Source organism: Malania oleifera, chromosome 11 (genome assembly GCF_029873635.1).
Source record: "Malania oleifera isolate guangnan ecotype guangnan chromosome 11, ASM2987363v1, whole genome shotgun sequence".
NCBI classification, from domain to species: domain Eukaryota; kingdom Viridiplantae; phylum Streptophyta; class Magnoliopsida; order Santalales; family Ximeniaceae; genus Malania; species Malania oleifera.
The window spans coordinates 10028951-10049149 of NC_080427.1; the positions used below are offsets into that span (position 1 = coordinate 10028951).

Below are 20199 nucleotides of genomic sequence, written 5' to 3' on the forward strand. Positions count from 1 at the left end.
AATGCCCCCGGTCGACCGAGCTACTTGAGTCCTGGTCGACCGACCACTTCTGGTCGACCGGACCTCTCGGGTTGTTCCCATTTTTACCGTGGTTAATATTTTTCTAAACAGGGTTAAAATGCCTTAAACGTTATTAAACTTTTCTAATAATACCCTATAGGTCCCCAACGGTCATATTTTCTCCCTTGGCTATATATATGTGTTCATTTGCAAAGATTAAAGCGATTAGCCACCTTGATTAGGGAAGAATTCTCTAAAAAATAAAAACCATATACTACTCATTTTATTACTCAACCACTCATACTTGCCTTCTAGCATTGCCTACATATTTTGTAAGTTGATTGAGTGTTTTGTTTAATAGGTTTGCTCTCCTTATGCTACTTGTTTGATGTGATTTTCTTGAGAGCCAAACCTTAGGATTCTTAGGAGGCTTTTGCTAATAAGCATTTCCTAAGAAAACCTTGTTAGATCTTCTAAGCTTGCATCTTCATTGCAAGATCTTAAGAAGAGGGTATTTTCATTTTGGTTGCAAAAACATTTTCAAATATCTACTGTGTTTTTATCTTAAAAATATTTGATGAGATATTTGTTAGTGTGATAAAATCTTTGTTGCAATATTCTTTCACTCATATATTATTTGCTGAATACAAAGATTACACGTCTTTTGCAAACCAAGCATATACATCGTTTAATACATACATGCTTGAGATATCTTAATGATTGAAATACATAAGACTTGACATCTTTGTGTGAAACTATTTGTTGAATATCTTGTGATACAAAGATTGTTTGTTTGACACTCTCACGTACGCTTTACACCGATAAAAAATACCTTTGAGAGTTGAATCATCTAGACCACATTGAGCTTACATATTATTTCATATTTGTGGTGTATATTATTGCGCACATCCGGGTACATATCTGCTTTACACGAAAGCACAATCACTGTACCATTTGATTGTAATACACTTTGGTTGTATTTCCAGGCACGGGCCTGAAGAGGGAGACTTGCCCTGGAATAGTCCCGGATTGGCTTAGACCCGGTTAGGAAAGCTAAGTGCGTCGTCCTGTTAAGGCGTGTAGGTTGAGGTCAGCCTCGCTAATTGACCTGGTTAAGGTTGAGGTCAGCCCTGTGTTAATTTGACCTGGTTGTAAACGGTGCCGCTCCACCCTTAAGTGAGCTATTAGTGGAATCCTCTAGCTTGCGAGCTTGAGGTGGGGACGTAGGCACTGTTGGCCGAACCTCGATAACATATCGTGTGTTTATTTACATTTCTGCACTTTACATTTACCGCACGCGTATGTTATTATGTGAATGATGCGCTTAACTTAAATTTCCACATATCTTTTATATTTGCGCATTTGGAATTATATAGACCAACCCTAGGTTGTTTTATACGAGCATTTTATTTAACCTAGGTGATAAATTTGAAAATTCCAATTCACCCCCCCTCTTGGGAATACACCAATTCTAACACATCGACTGTTTCTTGTCATCCTAAAACCGTCAACGGTTTGCTCCTACAAACCTGCTACAAACCACAACTGCTATTTTCTACCATATTTTCTCATTGTACATGCATTCCAATTAATATATGAGCCACATATTACAACAGTTTAATTATGTTCGATCATTCTTATTATCAAATCATTTGTATTTATAGTATGTACATATTTAAAAATTGTATACTAATTTTTTGTATAATTATTATTTTGTAGCTATGACACTTACAGTTTGATTGAATGCATTGATGTGTTGGTTCAAATATGAAGCCTCCACCAGCTTCAGCCAATACAATTTTTGCTTAAGAAACAACTTGTTCAATAAAGACGTAGACATATATTGGCTTTCCAATTTCTACCAACTTGCTGCCGGAGAATCCTCATCCATGACGTGATATAAACTACAAAAAATCAGGGTATTAGTGATGGATCCAATCCGTCACTAATAGTCATAAATTCGTCACTAATAGTATTAGTGATGAATTTATTATTATTAGTGATGATTTTCAAATAGTTGCTATATGTGCCGTTACTACTAACTTTTAGTAATGAATATAAATTTCGTCACTAATAATGGAATATTAGTGATGGATATAATTCGTTACTAAAACCCTAACACCGCCACTATATAGTATAGAACGACTCAACTCAAATTCTTCACAAATAAAAGAGGTATTGGTGACGAAATAGAAATTCGTCACTACTAGAAGAGTATTAGTGACGAATTAAAAATTCGTCACTACTAGTATGGTATTAGTGTCGAATTAAAAATTTGTCACTAATAGCGGCAGTATTAGTGACGAATTTTTGTGAAGGATTCAAATTCGTCACTAATAGTAGGGTATTAGTGACGAATTTGAATCCTTCACTAATAATTAGAAAAATAAAAAAAAAAACCTTTTAATACTAATTTTTTTTAATCATGAATTCTTATATAAAAATCTATAATTACATTTTCAAATACATAAACTGAAACCATTCAAAATTTCATACAAATTCAATTAAAATGAAGAAATAACATATGTTCAGATAACAAAAATTATTTAAAAATATTCAAAATTCAAATACAAATACTAGTACAAATTCAAATTTAAATACAAAAACTCCATTTGTTCAAATAACAATTAAAACTATAAGAGATAATGATGTCTGATATATTCTAATGAGGCATTGAACAGTAACATAAGAAACAAAGTTCAAATAAACAAAAAAATTCATCTGGAAATCTTTTGAGAGTCCAATGCTTGAAATGAGATATGGGATTGAGAAAAATGAAAACGATCTCTAGGCAACAAAACTTTAGGCAGCACCTGCTCCCTTTCCCTTCTTTCCTTTCTTCCTCTGGATCTTCTTCATGTAGAATTTCAGCTCTTTCCCCTCCAAAATATATCTGCAAAACCATTTAACCAATGCATTTAGCCGAGATGCCCAACATAAAAGAAAAATCAAAACAAATATAGCAATATTCAGTAGTATAAATTGATGCTTGACAAATTTTCCATGTAAAAGATACCCCCCTCATCGTTGAGTATCAGAAAATGTAACAGCTAGTTTAGTATTGGAAAATAATTTTTGTTTTCTATTTTCAAAATATAATGAAATAAAAAAATGTTAGCACATTTCCCTATTTTGAAGACATCTATATTAATTCAAAACAAGGTTATATTTTGGTCATTTTAAATCTAGAAATGAAAAATAAAAAATTGTTTTTGACAACTAAACAAGCCCAAGCTACTTTCACAAGCTAACCACAAACAACAAACAAAAATAGGGCACCTCACCACATGAGAACAATTGACATCAGATGATGAGTAGGATGTCTCATAAAAGTTCACCAGATACATTGAAGTTTTGTTGGTTCACTGAATAACTATTCCTACGAATAGGACGGAATACAAGAAGATATCTAGGAATAGAGATAATAGTCATTTTATATTTATTCGTCATTCTTCCACTCAACATGGAATATGGAAGGTATATCTATGATGAAATTATAGCCATTCCTTGTCTACTCTTTACTATGATTGATAATAAATTATAAATTTTCACTTGTGCATTATAATAAATTTTTAATACAAATTATCAAGTTCTTTTATTACAACTATCTCTATTCCTAGGAATAAACATTCTACAAACTAAAGATAGTCCAAGGGATTTATAGTGTTCACTCAACAGCTGAAAAGCCACTAGATCATGGCAATTTTTTTTTTTTTTTTGCTCGGACATGGCAAATGTTTTTACTCATCCTTTAAAAAATATTTTAACATTAAATTAAGCCTATCTTTTTTTTTTTTTTTGTTTAGGAAAATTTTAATGCAATTTTGGCAGCATGCCGTTTGTAAATTGGACATTTTCCCATAAAACCTGCACCTGATAGGTTCAAATAGATCATTTATAAGAAGTTGAAGGCACACGAAAACCTATATCCACTACCAGCATGCAATACACATCAACTGCATCCGCCATGTAGGAGGCATTCTAGACTAGCATGCAATCATGTAGTATATTCATGATAGTAATACATGTAACCATATCTTAAATTTAGAATATAAATAGCAGAGAATAGTGGATAGTATTGGGTTCAGTGTAGTATTGTTATTCATCCAGACATTTGGAGATGAACGTTATGAGATGATGAGAGCATTTAATTTAAATAATTATGAAACTGATGCTCCCTGTGAGTTATGTATATATTCAACGTATGCCTTTTTCAAATTTTGAAATCCTCAGCCAAGTGTATATAATATTTTCAATGATTTCGGCACGAGAATGAATGTTTTAAGCTTACAGGACCAAAAACATATAAATGAATGTCTGTTCTAAATGAACTAAGTCTACATTGCCTCATTTATTATGATTCCTAAGTTTCACTCACCCTTTCAAAAATATTTTAACATTAAACTAAACCTATTTTTCTTTTTGTTTGAAAAAATTTTAACGCAATTTCGGCAACATGCCGTTTGTAAATTGGACATTGTTCGACAAAACCTACATCTGATAGGTTCAAATAGATCATTTATAAGAAGTTGAAGGCACACGAGAACCAATATCCACTACCATCATGCAATACACATCAACTACATCCGCTATCCAGGAGGCATTCTAGACTAGCATGCAATCATGTAGCATATTCACAGCAGTAATACATGTAACCATATCTTAAATTCAGAACATAAATAGCAGAGAACAGTCGATAGTATTGGGTTCAGTGTAGTATTGTTATTCATCCAAACATTTGGACATGAACGTTATGAGATGATGAGAGCATTTAATTTAAATAATTATGAAACTGATGCTCCCTATGAGTTATGTATATATTCAACGTATGCCTTTTTCAAATTTTGAAATCCTCAACCAAGTGTATATAATATTTTCAATGATTTTGGCACGACAATGAATGTTTTAAGCTTACCAGACCAAAAACATATAAATGAATGTCCGTTCTAAATGAACTAAGTCTACATTGCCTCATTTGTTATGATTCCTAGTTTCACTCACCCTTTTAAAAATATTTTAACATTAAACTAAACCTATCTTTTCTTTTTGTTTGGGAAAATTTTAACGCAATTTCGGCAACATATCGTCTGTAAATTGGACGTTTTTCGACAAAACCTGCATCTGATAGGTTCAAATAGATCATTGATAAGAAGTTGAAGGCACACGAGAACCTATATCCACTACCAGCATGCAATACACATCAACTGCATCCGTCATCCAGGAGACATTCTAGACTAGCATGAAATCATGTAGCATATTCACGACAGTAATACATGTAACCATATCTTAAATTCAGAATATAAATAGCAGAGAACAGTGGATTGTATTGGGTTCAGTGTAGTATTATTATTCATCCAGACATTTGGACATGAACGTTATGAGATGATGAGAGCATTTAATTTAAATAATTATGAAACTGATGCTCCCTGTGAGTTATGTATATATTCAATGTATGCCTTTTTCAATTTTGAAATCCTCAGCCAAGTGTATATAATATTTTTAATGATTTCGGCACTACAATGAATGCTTTTAGCTTACCAGACCAAAAACATATAAATGAATGTCCGTTCTAAATGAACTAAGTCTACATTGCCTCATTTATTATGATTCCTAAGTTTCACTCATCCTTTCAAAAATATTTTAACATTAAACTAAGTCAATCTTTTCTTTTTGTTTGGGAAAATTTTAACGCAATTTCGGTAGCATGTCGTCTGTAAATTGGACGCTTTCCGACAAAACCTGCACCTGATAGGTTCAAATAGATCATTTATAAGAAGTTGAAGGCACACGAGAACCTATATCCACTACCAGCATGCAATACACATCAACTGCATCCGCCATGCAGGAGGCATTTTAGACTAACATGCAATCATGTAGCATATTCACGACAGTAGTATATGTAACCATATCTTAAATTCAGAATATAAATAGCAGAGAACAGTGGATAGTATTGGGTTCAATGTAGTATTGTTATTCATCCAAGCATTTGGACATGAACGTTATGAGATGATGAGAGTATTTAATTTAAATAATTATGCAACTGATGCTCCCTGTGAGTTATGTATATTTTCAACGTATGCCTTTTTCAAATTTTCAAATCCTCAGCCAAGTGTATACAATATTTTCATTGATTTCGGCACGACAATGAATGTTTTAAGATTATCGGACCAAAAACATATAAATGAATGTCTGTTCTAAATGAACTAAGTCTACATTGCCTCATTTATTATGATTCTTAAGTTTCTCTCACCCTTTCAAAAATATTTTAACATTAAACTAAACCTATTTTTTCTTTTTGTTTGGGAAAATTTTAACACAATTTTGGCAGCATGCCGTTTGTAAATTGGACGTTTTCCCATAAAACCTGCACCTGATAGGTTCAAATATATCATTTATAAGAAGTTGAAGGCACACGAGAACCTATATCTACTACCAGCATGCAATACACATTAATTGCATCTGCCATGCAGGAGGCATTCTAGACTAGCATGAAATCATGTAGCATATTCACGACAGTAATCCATGTAACCACATCTTAAATTCATAATTTAAATAAAAATTGTTATCTCGAGTCATCTGATAATATGCTCGTTGAAAAGCTTTTAAATAACTTAAACATATCCTGACCCAAATAGACATGAATCTGCTTTGCCACTATCGTACTATATACAAAATAACATGCCTTCGAATCATCTAGGTATTGAAGTAGATAATAAACTGAGACACAGATGTTCTATTATCATATGCGAAAAACTAAAAATTAACATAGTCTATGAGGTTCCCATAACTCTTCCATAGAGCCAAGTAATGTTTCTGAACTTTGTTATCATCAAATGGAGCTATAGAAGCAAAGAGATTGCCCCATTCTCCTTAAGGGTCGCTATGAGCTGCCTTATGCATTGAGCAAAAGTTTTAGGATCTGCTTTAAAATGCCACTTTGACATTCGAATGTTTACCCTTGATGGAAGAAACATAGGAGGGGCTGAGATCATTTGAATCCCAGAAGATGCTTAAGTTTCCATTTGTTGGACAAGGAGAAGATAAGGCAGTGTAATCAATGGCGAAGGAGAGAATGAAGTGGAATTAGACTTGTGGGTTAATGGGTACGTTTGAAAATGTGACATGTTTAAACTCAGCTCCTATGTATTCACTGAAGACACAGGAGGTGTTGGGTGCTGTCTGGGTTGATGAAGAGGGAAAGGTATACAATCAAAAAAAAAAAAACTCACTAATTGATCAAGATTTTATATAGCATATGGCAATTTAGAAATTATAATAAATTATTAAAATTTTCATAAGAATTCATATACCAAGATTTTTATTAAAAAAAAAACAATGGAAAAACATCTTATTATGTAAATATTAAAATTTCAATTTTTTTCAACAGGTTAATCAGAGCATTAGTGTCATAATCTTTTTTATTAAGATTTTTCATGTCCATAAGTCCTATATTTATATGGTGTTATAATAATATCTCATATCAATGTTTGTATTTTATAATTTTTAAACAAGGTATTAATTTTTATAAATAACTCTAAATATTCACACTTTAATATTGGTAAACTAAATTATGACAATATATTATTAACTCATCTTGAAAATATATCTAAAGTTTATTGAAATTATAAGAATATTTTACACATTATTATTTACATAAAATTACATGCAATACATATGACCTTCCAACTAGCATTGAACTACTTCTTAAAGAATAAAAGAAAATTTTGATAGTCCTTAAAGTGATAAATATGTAATGTTAAGAAGTTATACATATTGTTTTTCAAAATTTTTAAATAGTGATAAATATGAAAAATAAAAGTATTCTCCTTGAGGGAATAGTGCCAAAACTTATTGTTTTTCAAATTTTTTATATAAATGTTAGAAAATAAAAATTCATAATCTAGATTTTTTTTAATTATTTGAAAAAAAAACTAAAAATGAAAATAAAAATTTCTCTCACAACTAAACAGACCCTAAGACTTTCTATTCTACCATTATAGCAGGGTTAAAAATTCCCACCCTTTCAATAATTCAAACCTAAGACCAGCATGGAAGTTCCAACTCCCAACCCTTTAACCTAAAAACACTCAAACTATTGTATTTACCAAATGAAGAAAAATAGGATTTTTCACTCACCTTTTCATTCACTTTTTCCTTCCTCTTACCTAACAAACACAGTGCAAAGACAAACGATTCCTTTTTGTTTCTTTTGTCACTCCTCCAACATATTTATTTTCTTGAATTAATTTGCAATTTTTTCAAGAAATATCCTAAGAATTTCAAGTGTCAATGTTTTTCATTAAATATACGTAATTATATTAAGGGAAATAAAAACACCTTTATCACCACGTGTTAAAACATCCTAAAGTATGAAATTATTTGTATGAATTAATTTTGGCAAATGAGCTGTTAATCCACAACAAACTCCATAAACAAACACCAAACTATTGGAGCTATGAAGGAGCTCATAAATATGCAACTCATGCACAAGGACAAGAATACCTTTAAATAGAGACACAAGCCACAAGGAAATATATTGTGCGTAATGAAATTTTGCATAAGAAAATAAACCAACCAAATATAATTTTATTTATTAATTTAATTTCTTAAATTACATAGTTCTTTGCATCCTTTTGCCTTGAATGGATTTATATCGAGCATATTGTGCATTATTTATGTGTAAATTAGAATGTACCATTTAAGTTAATATATTAGGGACTTATATTAAATTTATTAGTGGTGGGAGCGGCTTGGATGAGATGAAATTGAATATATTAAATTTGAATAGTAGATGAGTTTAATATTGTTGAAAACAAGAGTTGGACATTGTTGAAGCCAAGAATTAAAATTCAAGCAAGGAAATGAAAAAAAAAAAAAAAGTGATTAGAATACAGAATCTAATAATTGCATGTATAAGCCTAAGATCGTCTCTTTTCTCACGAATTTCAACATGTGAAAGACGTGAATTAGAATGATTTTAAGTTTTAACTGATCATGCATACATTTCTTTGTACATAGTTTTTATTATGGACAAACTTTAACAAAATTTTGGTAGCATGCCGTCTATAAATTGGGCATTTCTCAAAAAATTCTTACACTAAAACTTGATAGATTCAAGCAAACAAATCACAATAATATGCATCATGCAGATACTAATGAGTTTGAGCATGCAAGAACCTAATTCCACTACCAATATGCAATTTACAATGTTGAAAAACCTTAAAATTACAAAATCCAAAAATTCCACTCTCCCCAGCTGACCCAGCCAGCTGATGTAACCAAACTAGGTCTACTGTTCAAATTGCTACTCATTTGGATCAGCACTTAGCAGTCCTGCTCAACTTTGTGCACATAGATGTGCCCCATCTGAAGATTGTTCGCAAGTTACACTATTTTGGGCAACAAATCATCAAAATTATTCATAATGTGCATTGAACTTGCCCTCCATGCGCCCACTTCTAGGAAGGGCAGATGGCGCATCTGGTATTTATGTGATCATGCCATATTTTTGTGGTGTATGTTTATTGTTGACCATGCCTAATTGATAACAAATGAGCAAATTTATTGTTGACCTAAACCCGCCCTCAATTCATTGCATTTGGGATGAAAAGAGAGTTTAACATATAGCTGCATAATTTTTAAGAGCCTAATAAAAACCTCTATCATCATTATAATAAAGGATATATAATAATTGGTGTATATGGCCTACTCAGCTACTCTAAGTAAAATACTTTATTCGATAATAATAATAATCGTAATAATATTATTTACATAAATGTAATCTTATATGACTCCATAGTACATGGTTGGTGCTATCAAAGCGAGATGCTATTTTTATTATTATTATTATTATTATTATTATTATTATTATTATTATTATTATTATTATTATTATACTTTGACTTCTCATAAAAAGATAAATTTATCTTCCTAAAAGACATGTAAATATAAAAATCTTATATTTAGAGAGTCTTCAATTTGAATATATACAATTATATTAAAATTTATCCATATTTACTCAAATTCAAATTCAACCTAATAATGACGGTACTCATAACAGATGGCACATCTGTCCTCTACCCTCCAAAGATTAGATACAAATATTGGCACATTTAAGTTCATTTGATATCATTGGACAATGATCCCAATAAATGAAATATTGCAAACTTCAGTTCATTTTTGAAGAAAAATAAGTCATTATTTATTTGCAATGTTTTAAACACTAGCATTTCATTCACATCATGAGTTGGACATCACCTTCTTAAGCTTCAACAAAGTGCCCACTTGATGTGATGATGCCCACTTGATCATATGATGGACAGGTTTCAGAATATCTATTTAACATAATTTTGAAAGGTTTTATTAGAGGTATGTATTAAATTTAAATAGAATAAAATCATCCCTAAAATAAAAATGAAATTATGTCAAACAAAATAAAGTTAAATTGATCACTTTTAATATTTGTATGTTTCTATTGAAATCTCTTTTTCAGTCAGAAAACTTGAAATGAATTGAAATGCACAAAATTTCATGTCTTCTCTCTCTCTCTCTCTCTCTCTCTCTCTCTCTCTCTCTCTCTCTCTCTCTCTCTCTCTCTCTCTCTCTCTCTCTCGCTTATAAAACAAAATGAGAATGGCCACTGCATTTTTAAACTACAATGTATTACTCAAAATAAAAAATAAAAAGGAAAAGATAGAAAATAAATTTTGAGTATTCAATGGGGAGTCTCCATTAATTGAGAACAGCACAAAATGAGGGTTCTTGGATGATGATGTGCTCAACAAGAATAACCTGCATCCAAAGTCCAAACAATTTTGAAAGGCAACATTTTCACAACATTGCAGACCATTTCCTAAAACAATTCCAACAAAGTGAATTTTTTTACTTCCGAAGTGTTCCAATTTTGGACACTTCAAAAATCAAAACAAAATCTCAAATAAAGCATATTTGAATGAAATGATTTCCTACTATTTTACACACAAAAATTCAAAAATAAAAAATAATAAACGCAGCACAAAAAACAGAAACAAGATAGAAATAGATATCCCAAAGCACCAACAAAATGCAAAATATTTCTAGAATACAAAATAGGCATATAGGTCTCAAGAGATACCTGGGAGTAGCAAAAGACTGCGAGAGGGGTTCGACAAGGGACGCGAGTTGGCTAGGGCTCCGACCAAACGCAAAATGTCTGGTGAGAAGATGTCAGTCGACTGGGAATAGTGGGAGACTGGGAAAGGGGTTCGATCGGGGTCGCAAGTTCGCTAGGGCTCCGACGAAGCCTGAGACATCCAGCGAATAGCACATACCAGGACAAGAGCAGTGGGAGATTGGGAGAGAGGTTCGCGGGAGTAGAAGAGGAGGAGGAGGAGCCAGCTGGAGCAGGAGGGAAAAGTGAGGAGCAGGGGAAAGTGTGGGAAAATATCCTGCGGGAAGGGATAAGAGTTTTGGGCATTAGTGACGGTTTCAAAACCATCACTACTACTCTCCGTCTAATTTTTTTTTTAAAATGACATAATATTAGTAACGGTCCATAATTCGTCACTAATAATAACCTATTAGTGACGAATCTAGAAATTCGTCACTAATAAGGGACCAATGATGACGAATTTGTAAATTTGTCACTAATACTTTGAACTTAAAATTTTTTATTTTTTTTTTTAAAAAGAAGTATTAGTGACGAACCTACAAAATTGTCACTATTGGTCACTTATTAGCGACAAATTTACAATATTGTCACTAATACTTTGAATTGAAATTTTTTTATATTTATTTTTTTAAAAAAGCATTATTAGTGATGTTTTCAAATCCGTTACTAATAAAGGACCAATAGTGACGAATTCATGAATTCGCCACTAATACTCTAAATTTAAAATTTTTAATTTTTTTAAAAACAGGAAGTATTAGTGACGGTTCTCAAATCTATCACTAATAATAGGACAATAGTGACGAATTTACAAATTCGTCACTAATACTCTGAACCCAATTTTTTTTTTTTTTTAAAAAGTGAAGTATTAGTGGTGGTTGTCAAATCCGTCACTAATAATATTAGTAGTGACGGTTGGTTAATCGTCTCTAATAAGTGACTTTTAGTGACAAATTTAATCCGTCACTAATACCATAAATTCATCACTAATATTTTTTATTTTTTCAAAAAATATTTCACTCGAAAATTATTTACCATGCAATTTTTAGTGATGAAAGTATTAGTGATGGTTTTAAAACCGTCACTAATAGTGTTTTATTAGTGATGGTTGCTAAAACCGTCACTAATGCGTACACTATTAGTGACAATTTTGAAGAATCGTGACTAATACAACACTATTAGTGATGGTTTTAAAACCGTCACTAATACTTTCGTCGTTAAAAACCTGTTTTTTTGTAGTGATAGCACATCATCGGCCAAACAAAGTCTAATAGTCGACACAACCTTTGCTTCCAATTCATTCCAACTTGTTTCATCCATACTTTTGGGCTGAACTTTGTATAAAGCTTTCACCATATCTTGCTGCACTAACAAATCCTTAATCCTTCTCTACCATAAACAGAAATTCTATCAAACTTAAGAAAATCGAACTTTGTGGAAGAAGTTCCAGAGGCCATTACAATAATGCTTTGATACCAATTTGTTGTGAAAATTGAATGCACAGCAAAATCATACAACGCAACAACCAACAATGAAATATATAGAGAACACAATCACGCAAGTTATAATGAAAGCAATAATAATGACATAAAGAATTACGTGGTTTGACAGTACCTATATCTACGGAAGCAATCGATAATGTAATTATCACTATCTTGTGTCCAAAAGACTTGAACATTACATAGTTACAACCTAAATCGTGTATATATAATTTTCTAGGCTTTCCCTCCAAAACCCAACCTGCCCAATGTCCCAATTCAAAATTTGAAAACAAACGCTGAGTAATAGAGTCAAATCGTTGATGGTTTGCAAAGAAACTGTTGATGATTTGTAGAGATACCGTTGACGATTTAATACCGAGAGCAAACAGTCGAAACAACTGCCACATAGTTGAAACAACTGCACCAAAACCATCGAATGTTTCTTGTCATCTTGAAACCGTCAATGGTTTGCTCTTGCAAACCTGGTGCAAACCAAAACTGCTATTTTTTACCATATTTTCTCATCATACATGTATTCCACTCAATATATGAGCTACATATTATAACAATTTAATTATGTCCAATCATTCTTACTATCAAATCATTTGTATTTATAGTACGTACATATTTAAAAATTGTACACTAATTTTTTGTATAATTATTATTTTGTAAGGTCTGCGATCTATTATAAGAATATGAGGACAATGCTAAGCACTACAATTAGGTGCAACATTTTTTTTTTTTTTTTTGTTATCTGAATAGGTCATGTATAAATGATGTTTTTGAACAATTTTTTATGTATATATTTTCACTTTTTGAAAAAATTATAAATTTTTTATTAATTCTGGTTCAATATTAATGGGTGATTTAATTTTTTTATAAATATTTAAACTTTTAGTGACGGTTCTATAACCGCTACTAAAAGTTGAGATAGTGACTATTAGCGATGATTTTTAAACCATCACTAATAGTACGACTTTTAGTAACAAATTTCAAAATCGTCACTAATAGTATGACTTTTAGTGGTGGTTTTGAAACCTTCACTCTGATAGTATGACTTTTAGTGATGGTATGGAAATCCGCCATTAATAGTATGTTTTTAGTGATGATTTTCAACCGAGAAAATATGCAGTTATAGTGACGGTCTTAGACTTTTAATGACGGAATGAAACCGTCATTAACACTTCATTATTAGTGATGTTTTCCAAAACCGTCACTAATAGTTAGTTATAACCGCCATTTTAGTCACCGCTCCTTAACCGTCACTAAGTCATTACCAATAAGCATTAGTGGTTGTTTACTATTATTAATGACGGTTTCAAATCGTCACTAAAGGCCTTCTTTTTTCTAATGAATATTGGGCGAGGACGCACTTCAATGGACCAAAAAGTCTTACACTAATAATAAAAATGAATACAAGAGATTTGAGAAGATTTAAAATGTTATATATAATTAAAATTCTTTCCATCAAATTATTAGAATTAAGAACTATGAAACATTTAGGGCATCCTTTCAATTATGGAAAATAATTTCGATTTTTCTATTTTTAGTTTTTCAAATAATTATAAAAATTTTAGTTTATTTTCTAATTTTTCAAGATTTACATTATAAAGTTAGAAAATAAAGAGTTTGTTTAGATACGTAAAATAATTTTTTAGTTTTTATTTTTACATTTCAAAATAATCACAAAAAAGTCATTTATTTTATAGTTTTTCGAATTTTATATACGATATCAGAAATTTTGAGACTTAAATTTGGATTTGTATCCATTTAGAAGAAATTTCATAATAATTCATTTAAATTAAAGTTTGAGATTTAAATTCTACACCTACATATGTAAAGTAAGAGTTATAATTAATATAGAAAAATAATGAGAAGATGTTTTTCAACTTTTCTAAATTAATTTAAAAAATTAAAATGATAATGTGATATTTATGTAATTATTTTCACCCAAAATATTCTTTTGAAAACATTAAAATAAATTTTCTTCCGTTTTACTTTTCCGCACTGCAAGACGTAAAAATTTCAAACTACAATTGAAACGTGAAATAAAAACATTTTCAGATTCTTTTCTATGGACCAGACAAACCATTTTTGTTAATCTTGGACAATCCAAATGCCCAAAAACGTAGGCGATATTTTCCATAAATCATTTCTTCCTCTTTTCCCGCTACCTAAACATTATCAAATATAAATTAAGACTATCTCATATAATATTTCCCACCTGAGTCCCCACTTCTAACTTCTAACCAGGTTTAACGTCCTTGGTTCACTCGTAATTGTAGAAATATATGGAGGGCGTATTCGGAAACGAGCTTCTTTTCTCTCTCTCTCTACGTTGATTTGACATCCATGTCGTCCGTTCACTTCACACGTCATCATCGCCGAGAAACTCACTTGCGGGACCCAACCGAGAACGGACCGTCCATATTACGCCAAGCGTGGCTATGTACACGTGGCTTGAAGATGGGGTGAAGTCGTTTTTATGAACAGCTATTAACGTAGCCCAGTGGCCGACCTCGTGCCTACGTAGAGACGCAAAGAAGATCCAAAATAGCGTAAGCGCCAAACCCAATCTCCCCCCATCTCTCCCTCTATCTTCCTCTTTCTCTGTCTCTCTCGCTTGGTCCCCTGCATCGATCGGACGGTCCAGGGCAGACCTCAGCCACCACGGCAGATCCCAGCTGTCGAATGAGCCGAGGGTATGCTCATTTGTTTATGAAGCCTTGTCCTTGTCCCCTGCCCGAGGCGTTGCTGTGTTGTTGAATTCTAAGTTGCAGGTTGTTTGGGTTTCTCTCTCTCTCTCTCTAGAAAATTTTTCATCTTTCTGCGCCTGCAAATTCTCTATCATTTTCAGGAGAATCCAACAGTGCTCTGACACAAAATCACATTCCTTCGAATCAGTACTTTTTTTTCTGTCCTCGATCACCGATCCCTCTCGGCCTCAAGAATGGTAATGCCGCTCATTTTACCCCAAGACGAACCATATTTGCTCAATTTTCTTTCAAGAATCGTAAAAAATCTTCCCGTTTGTGATAAATTAACGGGTTTAGTTTGTGGGTTGGGTATGACAGGACACAATGCTGGTCCCGCCGTGGCTGGAGCCGTTGCTGACCACTGCTTTCTTCTCCGTCTGCCGGATTCACGGCGACGCCGCCCGGAGCGAGTGCAATATGTACTGCCTGGACTGCAATGGAGGCTCATTTTGCTACTACTGCCGTTCCTCGCGCCACAAGGACCACCGAGTCATCCAGGTGCGTGTTTAATTAATTTCTTGATCTTTTAGAGAAAAATTAACTTTTCTTTTTTGTAACGGAGATTCAGAGGGTTTGGGCAATGAGGGATGGGTTTTGTGCTCTTGATTTGGAATGGGGTTTAATTGATTAATTAGATGGGAAATGCCAGATACGGCGGTCTTCGTACCATGATGTGGTGAGGGTTGCGGAGATTCAGAAGGTGTTGGACATAAGCGGAGTTCAGACGTATGTTATCAACAGCGCCAGAGTGCTGTTTCTGAACGAAAGGCCTCAACCCAAAGCAGGGAAGGGAGTTGCCCACATTTGTGAAATCTGCGGGAGAAGTCTATTAGACCCATTTCGTTTCTGTTCACTGGGATGCAAGGTAATGTAATTTTCATTAATTAAACCTTTCCCTCTCTCTAGCTCTGACAACCCATGGCCACATTTCCAAATCCATCACCATCAACCTGGCTAGCTCATTGTAACCCTCACAGGCGCTTAGCAATTAACATCATCACCTTCCGCAACACAACTCCTCATCCGTTCATCAACCCATCACCATTATTTAATTGCATTATTACCATCTCATCTTCTTAAAATGGGGGGTTTCGAACTTATAATTTTTCTGGGTTCGATTCAATGCAATGGCTTAATTTTATTATCAGCTCGTGGGAGTGAAGACAAATAGGGATGCAAGCTTTGCCGTGGATGCGAAGAATGAGGGAGCTGCAATGGGAATAATGGGAGAAGGCATATCAAGAAGGGCATTTCCGTCAACAGAAGAGGGAGAATTGCGTGAAGGGTCACAACAGGACATTTACCCGCCCACGCCGTCTCCACCTACTTCCAATGCAAGGAGAAGAAAGGGCATTCCTCATAGGGCACCCCTGGGCTCCTAACATTCACTTCCCCTTGCTCTCTCTCTCTCTCTCTCTCTCTCTCTGTAGTACCAGAATACTCCCGAGTCATCATTGTCTTTCATGGACCCTCTGTCTGGGGGGTGCCTGCCCTAAACAAGGGCGGGTTACCCTCCTCTTGAGGCGTCCAGAAAACAAGAAGTACCATTGCCCTCTTTAGGGTTGGGGGGTCCCAAGCCCAGCAGGTTCTCTCCTCCTGTGAAGAAGGAAGAAGAAGAAGCAGCAATAATGCAGAATTGTTATTCATAGTTGCAAGGTGTACATGTCATTAATTAAGAAATTAAATTAAAGCAAGTCTTTGTGGAGTCCGTTTTAATAGCCTTTGGTGGGCCCACCAACCACATGGGCCGTTCACATAAAGAAACAGCACCTTTTAATTGTTTAATAATTCATGCACTGCATTGCAAATCAACTTTCCCATGAGTGTTGCCAAGTTTGGGGGAGCTCAATGAACTTATCATATCTCTTATTTATTCTCATTTTTCTTTTTTTTTTTTAGGGTGAAAAATATATAAATTAAAAATAGCATAAATCAGCAAAACTGCAAATAATAATAATAATAATAATAATAATAATAATGCAAGTAAAAATGGTCAGAAATGTAGAGAATTTGAAAGTGGAGATGTGCATTTGCATTGGGTCCCACCAGGGAGAGTGGAAAATAAATAAATACCATATTTGTTCTACAGATTCAGATAATTTGAATATTAAAGTCTTTTAATACGTTGAGAAATCAGGTCAAACTTTTGTTCCTCGGCCCTAAATCTGAAAATCTGGTTCATTAATTGTTGTAATTTAATTTTTTGCCACACTTTGTAAAAATATTTCGGTTATAAAGTAACCTAATTTATGGAAAATAGTTAGTGTTGAATGGTATTGAAGGGACAATGCCACCGAATGCTCGCATTTTTTTTTTGAAACGACAGTGTCTGATATTAATTGTCAAAATTATATAATTAAGTTTTTAAGTGTGTTAATTGGTTATTACAAAATGGATTAAAAGCTTAATTATGCATATGAATTTAGTAATTGAGCTTAATTGATAAGAGCTGATATTTTGCACTTAGAAACATTTAAACTGTAGTTGAAACAAAAACACATGTGACTCTCACCACTAGAACCATTATTCCAATTTTGCCCTTAAGTTTATGAGCACTGATGATTAAGTGTTGCATTGTGTTTTTGGAAGGTAAAAATAGAGCAACTAAATGGCTGAGCTGGAGAGGAATTTTTGGGGGTAATTACACTCGAGAGCAATGTTGACTTTTTGAGTCTGATCCCATTTTGATAATGAAAAAACACAAATATCTCATCTGTGCGTTTAGTACTTGAACATGTTCATACTTCAAGTACGCAAACATGGCAAAGGAAAAATGGAAGTCGTAAGGAACATAAAACTCACATACTGTTGACGTTTTGAGTCCGATTCCTGTTTTGATATTGACAAAGTACAAATATCTCATATGTGCACTTAATGTTTTTGAACAGGTTCATGATTCAGCACACACATAAGGTAAATGACATGGAATCATGGAGGAACATAAAGCATATTATCAGGCGTATTCCATGGAGGCTTGAAGAGCAAAAGGAAGAAGAAGACATTTATTTATTTCATTTGTAATGCATTTATTTTTTATTCTGGTCTATAATAATGCATACATCTTGCATCAATGTTTTGAATGCTCAGATGATTGTAGAATGACATTAGGGACCCTTCGGTCAACCGATGCTAGGTTTTTGGCCTTAGAAAGACCTTAGGTTCCCGCACTTAAGTGAACAAAGCCCAAACATAGTTCTTATATTATTAAGGAAATTTTTGTGCAAAGAAAATGACCTTAGGTAAAAATCAGTTGGCTTTTGGGCGACCGAACCTAGCTGTTCAAACTGCCTCGGGTGACCAAACTACTATCTGGTCAAAAGTTTGACTTGACTCGGGCGACCGAACCAATTTCAACTGAGTGTCCCCGAGCGACCGAACTCATGTCATGTACCTTTTCACCAACCCGGGCACCCGAACTCCATGTTCAAATATGCCTCAGGCGATCAAACTTGTTGGTTCGGTTAACCGAACTTAGTTTCGGGCACTCGAATCGCAAACAGAAAATTTCTGACTTTGATTCAGCCAACCGAACGTAGACTCGAGCTACCGAACTATTTAAAAATGCCTTTTTGTCTAAGTCTATTCCGGCGACTGAACTTCAGTTCAGCCACCCGAATCTCGCGGGTTAAATTATTTTTTATTAGGGTTAAATTTAATTAAAACTAGGTTAATTCACTAAACTCATTTTAAATTTTTTTAATAATTCCCAACGTGTCCCCAACAGTCAAAAATTTCCAAAGTCTATATATACCCCTTCAAAAGCCAAGATTAGCAACTTTGATTAGCCAATTTTTCTCTCTAATTTTCTCCTAATCAAAGTTCTCCCAAAACATGTTTTGAATGCAAAAATCTTTTATGGGGTAAATATTATACTCCCAAACTCTCTCTATTATTCTTTAAAATATTTTTAAAGAGAGTAGTTTAGTTGGACATTTATTTTCAAATGTGTTTTCATTGCAAAAATATTTTGAGCTAAAAACCCTAGTTTTCCATGCACTCATTTTAACATCTTTGCTTGGAAAAACATCTTGAGGGTTTAGAGATCTTTGAAAAATACTTATTGCATATTTCATCTTTGAAATCAAAGATCATATAAATCTTTGATGTGCTTTTCATATAAATCATTCTCAAAGATTGCAAACTTTATTAGAAAAACACCCTTACTCTACTGAGCTCATTTCATATCATTAGAGAGTGCATTTGTATTAAGCTTTATCGTGTACATCTCTGCTTGTATTTTCAGAAGCAGTTTCACGTACAAAATGTTTTCTTGTAACGGTTGGGTTTAGCTCGTTAATTGAATTGGGGAGTCTCAGCCCCGTAAGTGAGACTAGTTCGGTTCAGCCTAATAATTGAGCTGGGGTTTTTCCTTGTCCCATAAGGAGAGGATATAAACGACTTTTGCTCTGCCCATTTAAGTGAGCAGGTATAGTAAAATCCTTGGGGCTAAACCCAAGGCAGGGATGTAGGCTAGTTTGGCCGAACCTCGATAACAAATCTAGTGTCACTCTTTCTATCTTATTTAAATTCTTGCACTTTAATTTCAGCATGTGTATGAATGATTGTTTAATGTCTTAATTATTCTTATGCACACATTTGATTTAAATAAGATACTGCACATGTGTATGTTTGCTTTTATTGTTAAACTCGCTTTACATACACGTATATATGTTGAATGGGATATAAACTATGGTGAATAAGCTAAATTGTTTAAATTAGCGAAAAATGTTTTAAAACCCAATTCACCCCCCTCTTGGGATCACACCAATTCCAACACATACCTTGGCCCATTCCATAAGAGAATTCAAGAGCAAAT

At 33.3% G+C, this 20199-nt stretch overlaps 1 protein-coding gene and 1 pseudogene across 3 annotated transcripts; one reads left to right on the forward strand and one right to left on the reverse strand.

Moving 5' to 3' along the window:
- Window positions 1–6693: 6693 nt before the first annotated feature.
- On the reverse strand, window positions 6694–7194 carry LOC131168354 (chitinase 1-like; annotated as a pseudogene).
- Window positions 7195–15154: 7960 nt separating this feature from the next.
- LOC131168663 (protein RGF1 INDUCIBLE TRANSCRIPTION FACTOR 1-like) lies at window positions 15155–18451 on the forward strand. 3 transcript variants are annotated; one of them, XM_058128274.1, is made up of 5 exons: window positions 15170–15329; window positions 15485–15580; window positions 15702–15881; window positions 16033–16248; window positions 16532–17091. In XM_058128274.1, the coding sequence occupies exons 2-5, from the start codon at window positions 15578–15580 to the stop codon at window positions 16763–16765; spliced, it is 633 nt and encodes a 210-aa protein (XP_057984257.1). In that variant the 5' UTR covers window positions 15170–15329; window positions 15485–15577; the 3' UTR covers window positions 16766–17091. The 3 variants fall into 3 exon arrangements, with proteins under 3 accessions (XP_057984258.1, XP_057984256.1, XP_057984257.1); XM_058128275.1 differs by lacking the exon at window positions 16532–17091 and adding an exon at window positions 18272–18451 and having other exon boundaries at window positions 15155–15580; XM_058128273.1 differs by having other exon boundaries at window positions 15155–15580.
- Window positions 18452–20199: the final 1748 nt, after the last annotated feature.